Raw genomic sequence first — 7,250 nt, 5'->3', positions numbered from 1 at the left:
AGAATCGGTAACAGAAACTAAAACATATACCATCTCTGAGACACAGAAAATAAATATAAAGATACATATAGGCTGAACGTAAATGGACAGGAAAAAGACACCATGTGAACAGTAAACATAAGAAGGCCAAAGTGCTTATGTTAATATCAGACAAAATAAATTTTAAAACAAAATGTATTACAAGAGATAAAGAGGGCCACAAAACGATAAAATGATCAATTAATCAGGAAGACAACAATCCTAAGTATGTTATCAATAACAGAAAGGAAAGGCAGCATTCTACAAGCCTCCTTCAGCAACTGATACAACCACTAACCAAAACCAAGAAAAGACATGAAAGATCTGAACACTATCAACCACCATGATTGACTTAATATTTACAGGACCCTCCAACCAACAATAATAGCAAAATACACATTCTTGTCAAGTACATGTACTAGGATATTTCGTAATCAAATAAGGCTGGGTAAGTTTGACAAACAAATATTTTTGGACAATCCATCTGTCATTCCATAATATGTAGAGATAAATAAAAGTTGACTATATTTTAAAATTTTGTTCAAAATGGAGATGCCACAACTTTACTTGTTCTCAAACAAAAATATATACGAGTACTTTCTACAGCATTCCATTGAACCCCAGGATTTTACAAGGCTGTGTAAATGATTTGGGGGAATCACTTGAAGAACTGATTTCACAGTTAGAGGAGCAAAAGATCCATGTTTCATCCTACCGTGCAGACTGCTTGAGTCAGGTGTTTGCATCCCTGGCGATAAATATTATGAACTGCATCAGGCCTTCCAAATAAAAATGAAATGATTAAGACAAAAGGAAAAGAGATAAGTGAAAAAATGTAATACTTCAAAATTTATACAGTGAAATTTGACAGGTGTAAGAATGAAATACTTACTGTTTTCTATACCATGAAAGGACTCCATGCTCTAACACTACCCAGAATAATCTCCAACCAAAAAATCTTGAACTCTAAGGGAAAAATAACAGATTTCCCAAGCTGACACATCTAGATTCAAATACATGACAGATAAAAAGTAATTAAGTGATGATAGTTATATGTGAGTCTTTAGACAGTAGTACTGAACATATTAAAAAAAAGATCAAATATGAACTTAGGTACTCAGTGCAGTAATGAAAACGTACCACTACAGGGTGACAGGAACAACAGAAATGCCACACTGATAAGGTCAGTGATGACTACAAGTTTATGGTTCTGACAAAGCTGTTCAGGGATTATTTACAGAAAATATACCAGTTGTGGGCTTCAAAGACAATTTCCTCAAAGTCATGAATGAGTGTCTAAAAAAGAAAATTATCCTAAATTTATTTTGTATAATATAAGCATACAAGTACATAAATAGATAGAGGGACTGCTTGCAAATGCAAAAAAAATTATGTGCTCTTACATGGTTAATTCTAGAGAACAGGATTCTCCACAATGTAGAACATTTTAGGACCAGAAGAATTTTATATATGTACCATGTGATAATTCAAATCTTAATTTTCTTCTAAGTCTTCCATGGTTTGATGTTCATAACAATAATACTGTAATTCTTTGATCTAGTAAGAAAAAACTGTATTTTCCCACACTCCTTTCCATAAAAACTTAAGTCACCTAAAAGTGACTCATCAGCACCAAAAAAATACCTAAGAGTGACCATCAACACACAGAAAAGTAACTGCTACAACCAGTGGAAGCATCTTGAAATCTGGTAGTATAAAAGTGGTTTACATTATAAGATCCAAGAGTGATTAAATCACATATACTTCAGAAATGATTTTTTGAAAATCTTAAACAGAAACAGAGCACCTGAGAATTATTTTTTACAGTTATATAATTTAAAAACCACCCCAACCTACCTTCCAGAGAGGGCCTTCATATCGTCTCAATGCTTTGTAGATGACCTGTTAAAAACGGTTTTCATGAAAAATGCATCTACATATTTCAAACATTCAAAATTTTTTTTGAAAAATTATTAGATAAATTTAATTCATTACTCTGTACCTTATTACCAACAAGAATATGCTTCATTTCAGCACCCTGGGCAAGGTCAAGAGGTTTCTGATCTGTGCAAAATACAAAAAAAAAAAAAAAAAAAGAAGCCATCAACGGCTTAAATGTGTTATAAAAATCAATGCTGCAATGGCAGCATATAATATTCCTTCCTTTTTCTATCACCTACATCTTTTTCTTTTCCTCCAAAATTACCTACCAGAGAGAGGTGCCATCTCAATTCTCTACAGTCTCCCTTTTGGTCAGTAACTATTAAGCCAGCAAATCAGATTAACCTCACAACACTCCTACAGGTTCCGTGACCATTCAAGCTTTCTTGTCTTAAAATGCCCTATGAGTTTTCTATGATTGCTGTAACAAATTATCACAAACTCACAAATTCGTGGCTTAAACAACACAAATTTATTATCTTACAGTTTCAGAGGTCGGAAGTCTGAAATCAGTTTCACTGGACTGAAAATCAACATGTGGACAGAGCTGCATTCCTTCTGGAGGCTCTAAGGGAGACACTTCCTTGTCGTTTCCTTTTTTTTTTTTTTTTTTTTTTTTGAGACAGCCGCGCTCTGACACCAGGCTGGAGTGCAGTGACGCAGTCTCGGCTCACCACAGCCTCCGCCTCCCGGTTCAAGTGATTCTTCTGCCTCAGCCTCCCGAATAGCTGGGACTACAGACATGCACCACCACACCCGGCTAATTTTTATATTTTTTTAGTAGAGACGGGGTTTCACCATGTTGGTCAGGATGGTCTCTATCTCTTGACCTTGTGATCCGTCCACCTCGGCCTCCCAAAGTGCTGGGATTACAGGCGTGAGCCACCGTGCCCTTCCACCTTTTCTGCTTCTAGTGGCCACCTACCTGACTTGACTTGGGGTTTCTTCCTCCATCTCCAAAGCACATCATTCCAACCTCTGCTTCCAGCATTGTTTTCTCTCTATATAGGCCTCCCTCCTATAAAGAGCCTTGCAATTACATAGGTCTACCTGAATAATTCAGGATTTCCCCTTATTTCAAGATGCCTAACTAATCACAAATTTGGGGTCCACTATTTAGCCGACCACAGCCCCTCTTCAGCCACCTCGCTGCAGAACAGGTAGTAGAGATGGCTCACAAGCTGAGGGTGTGATGGTTCACAATTGAGGACAAAAGAAAAAGGTGACAATGCAGAATGAAGCCAGCAAGTTATCACTGTAATTTTTCCAAACTTATACATGCACATTTCATGTTTTGCCAAACAGCAACAAAAACAGAGTTTGTCTTATTGAAGTTATTTAATGAGTTCCGAAGTGAGCAGGACATTAAGTGAAGGACAAAAGGTTAAAAGAAAAAAAAGGAACAACCAAAAAAAGGAACAACCCCCACAAATAAATCAAACCATCTCCTAGCCTCAAATAGCTTATTATTAGAGAAATGAAAGCTATCTATAAAAGTTAGAACAGTCCTTTCAAAACAACATATTGATTAGAACTCTGGAACTGTTTATGCAGTAAGGTGATATATTCTATCAACCTTTTATGCCAGGCGCAGTGGCTCATACCTATAATCCCAGCACTTTGGGAGGCTAAGGTGGAAGAATCACTTGAGGCCAGGAGCCTTAAGACCAGCTTGGGTAACATAGTGAGACCTCATCTCCACAAAAAAATTTTTTTAATTAGCCAGGCATGGTAGCATGTGGTTATAGTCCCAGCTACCACTGCACTCCAGACTGGGTGACAAGAGTGAGACTGTGTCTCTAAAAACAAAAAGGGGAGCTGTTAAAATAATATTTTTATAAATACCAAACACCTGGTATGTGTTGCCAATTTTCTCTATGAATATCTCCTAATGAGGGTCTGTTATGTACCTACCAATCACTATTTTAGGCATTGAAAATTCAGCAGTGAACATAACAGAAAAAATACTGGGGGGATGGGAAAGCACAGGAGGAGGGACAGACAGATGATAAATTAATTTTAAAAGATCTAGCAAACAATGAACCATGGTATGCCAAGATTTTTTTAATAAATGATTTGACAGAGTGACTGGGATACCACTTAAGATTGGAGCATAAGGGGTTGATCAGGGAAGGCCTCTTCGAGGAAGGAATGTTTAGGTTGGAAAGACGGATCCAGCCTTGTAAAAATACAGGGAAGGACATTCTAGCAGGGAGAACAGCTGATGCAAAGGCTCTGAGGTACAAATAACCCAGCAGGCAAGAGATAAAGTCAGAGAGGCACACAGAAAACACATCACACAAGCGGCTTGCAGGCCAGACTTCCGTGAGCCAGCAGGAGTTTTGAGTTTTATTCTAAATAGGATGAAAAGCCACTGAAGGGTTTTAAGTAAAAGAGTAACATGATCTGACTCATGTTTAAAATTCTGCCAAAGCCAAGCATGGTGGCGCACGCATGTAAACCTAGCACTTTGGGAGGCTGAGCCAGGTGGATCCTCTGATGTCAGGAGTTCGAGACCAACCTGTCCAACACAGAGAAACCCCATCTCTACTAAAAATACAATATTAGCTGGGCATGGTGGCGCATGCCTGTAATCCCAGCTACTCGAGAGGCTGAGGCAGGAGAATCACTTGAACCTGGGAGGCAGAAGTTGTGGTGAGCTGGGATAGCGGCATTGCACTCAGCCTTAGTAACAAGAGTGAAACTTCATCTCAAAAAAAAAAAAACCTCTGTCAAGGTGTTAAAACAATGTAACTGGAGAAATATGAACGTTGGTGGTTTCATGATTTTGATAAATTACTAGAATATTATTAATAGGATAATGCTATTGTGCTTGTTTTTTAATAGCCTTATTGAGATACAAATTAACATACCATACAATTCACTCACTTAAACTGCACAAATTCAATGGTTTTTATTGGTGCACAGAGTTGTGTAACTATCACATGCTTATAGTTTTTCTTAAAAGGTGCCCTTATTTTTTATTAATATACTGAACTACAGATGTTCCCCAACATACAACAGTTCAACTTAATGTTTTTTGACTTTACAATGAGTTTATCAGGGTATTAAGTGCTTTTTTCTTTTTTTTTTTTTTTGACAAGACAAGCTCTCACTCTGTCACCAAGGCTGGGGTACACTGGCATGATCACAGCTCACCACAGCCTCGACCTCCTGGGCTCAAGCGATCCTCTTACCTCGGCCTCCCTGGTCGCTGGAACTACAGGCATGTGTCATCACACCTGGCTAATTTTTGTATTTTTTGTAGGAATGGGGTTTTACCAGGTTGGTCTCAAATTCCTAGGCTCAAGTGATCCACCAGCCTCAGCCTCCTAGAGTGCTGGGATTTTAGGTGTGAGCTACTGCACCTGGCCTTAAGTGTATTTTCAACATACAATGGGTCTATGGGGACATGGCCCCAGAGTAAGTTGAGGAGCACTGGGGATGTACAGATAAAATGGCATGACGGGCCTTCTCTTTCCAGTTCTTCCCAGAATTGGGAAAAGTTGGGTTGAGAGGGTAAAAAAAGAAAAACAACTTTAATAAAAAAAAGAAAAAGAAACAGCAAGATATCTGGAACTGCTTCAGAATAATTCAGGGAGTGGGAAGAGATAAAGAGTGGCCATTACTGCTAAGCTCTGGAGGAGGGTGATGAGTACATCAATTAATTATGCTATTTTATTTTTTAAGCTTTGATCATTTCCATGTTTTTTAAAAGATCACTCTGGCTGCTGTGTGCAATATGGCTTGTAAATGTGGCCAAGAGAAATGCAGTGAGGCTAACTGCAAAGAGATGGCAATAGTGCAGGTAAAAGATACTGGTGGTTTGGACTAGAAAGTCAGTAGTAAAACGGAGATCATTTTTAATATAGAGAGAAGCATGTGGCTTTAAGGTTTATTTTAGGGGAAGAGTTTTTTTGTTTTATTTTGTTTTTTGAGATGGAGTCTCCTCTGTCACCCAGGCTGGAGTGCAGTGGTGCCATCTTGGCTCAACGCAATCTCCACCTCCCAGGTTCAAGTAATTCTCCTGCCTCAGCCTCTCGAGTAGCTGGGACTACAGGCACACGCCACCACCCAGCTAATTTTTTGTAGAGATGGGGTTTCACCGTGTTAGCCAGGATGGTCTCAATCTCCTGACCTCATGATCTGCCCACCTCAGGCTCCCAAAGTACTGGGATTACAGGCATAAGGCACTGTACCTGGCGTTGGAGGAAGATTTATAGAGCTGTTGATGGGGAACCTGAGGCTGGTGATACATTACTTCTTTAAAAACTTTTTAAAACATTAACTGGAAAATTAATAATCAGTTTAGTTTTTCTGCCTAGCACACAGGAAAATGTCTTATAAAGGTTTGCCAATTCTGTGTTATTTTCATTCTACCTACAGGGCACTCTTTGAGAAATTATTTCTTTAGACAGAGAGAAAGACAACACTATGATTTCTTTCATAGAATTCTGCCCTAATACCAAAAATAAATTCTGAGTTCCTGCCAACTAGATGAAATTCCAGGACAGAGATCTCATTTCTGGATTCAATGTTAAAATGCCTGGCACACAGTAAGAATTCAATAAAATGCTTTTGAATTGAATGAAATAGCCTCCTAGATGGAATCTAGATGGGTTCCATTACCAGTTAAAAAATGCACTACACCTCTTTTACCAACCACAACAAAATAAAGTGAAAAACAGGAATGATGTAATATTTAAAAGTTTGCCTGACACAGATTTGTCCCTTAGTGCAAAAACTCAATAAAGATGCCAATTCTGGCCAGCCGTGGTAGCTCACGCCTATAATCTCAGTACGTTGAAAGGTCAAGGTAGGCAGATCACCTGAGGTCAGGAGTTCGAGACCACCCTGACCAACATGGAGAAACCCCATCTCTACTAAAATACAAAATTAGCCAGGTGTGTTGGCACACACCTGTAATCCCAGCTACTCAGGAGGGTGAGGCAGGAGAATCGCTTGAACCTGAGAGGCAGAGGTTGCAGTGAGCCGAGATCACTCTAGCCTGGGCAGGAAGAGCAAAACTCCATCTCAATCAATCAATCAATCAATTAAATGAATAAATATAAGATGCTAATTCTCCTTAAGTTAATTTACAAAGAAGGTAATTTCAATTAAATCCCAATGAGGAACCTAAAAATATTTTTTAAAATGCCATCTGGAAGAATAAACAGATAAGAATGTCAAAGTCGGCCAGGCGCGGTGGCTCAAGCCTGTAATCCCAGCACTTTGGGAGGCCGAGGCGGGTGGATCACGAGGTCAAGAGATCGAGACCATCCTGGTCAACA

The 7,250-nt window shown here is 38.9% G+C and overlaps 1 protein-coding gene across 3 annotated transcripts in view; it reads right to left on the bottom strand.

Annotated features, from left to right (window-relative positions):
- OSBPL1A (oxysterol binding protein like 1A) overlaps nt 1-7,250 on the bottom strand; it is a 244,758-nt gene that overhangs the window by 158,389 nt on the left and 79,119 nt on the right. For all 3 annotated transcript variants that reach the window (XM_017498470.1, XM_017498487.1, XM_037727959.1), the window contains 4 exons: nt 2,021-2,082; nt 1,876-1,920; nt 911-984; nt 734-797 (listed from right to left, as the gene is read on the bottom strand). In XM_017498470.1, coding sequence (XP_017353959.1) covers nt 734-797; nt 911-984; nt 1,876-1,920; nt 2,021-2,082 — 245 coding nt within the window. The remainder of the gene's footprint in view (nt 1-733; nt 798-910; nt 985-1,875; nt 1,921-2,020; nt 2,083-7,250) is intronic.

The sequence above is a fragment of the Cebus imitator genome, unplaced genomic scaffold (genome assembly GCF_001604975.1).
Source record: "Cebus imitator isolate Cc_AM_T3 unplaced genomic scaffold, Cebus_imitator-1.0 Scaffold12, whole genome shotgun sequence".
NCBI classification, from domain to species: Eukaryota; Metazoa; Chordata; class Mammalia; order Primates; family Cebidae; genus Cebus; species Cebus imitator.
This window is presented reverse-complemented; position numbering and strand designations above follow the sequence as displayed.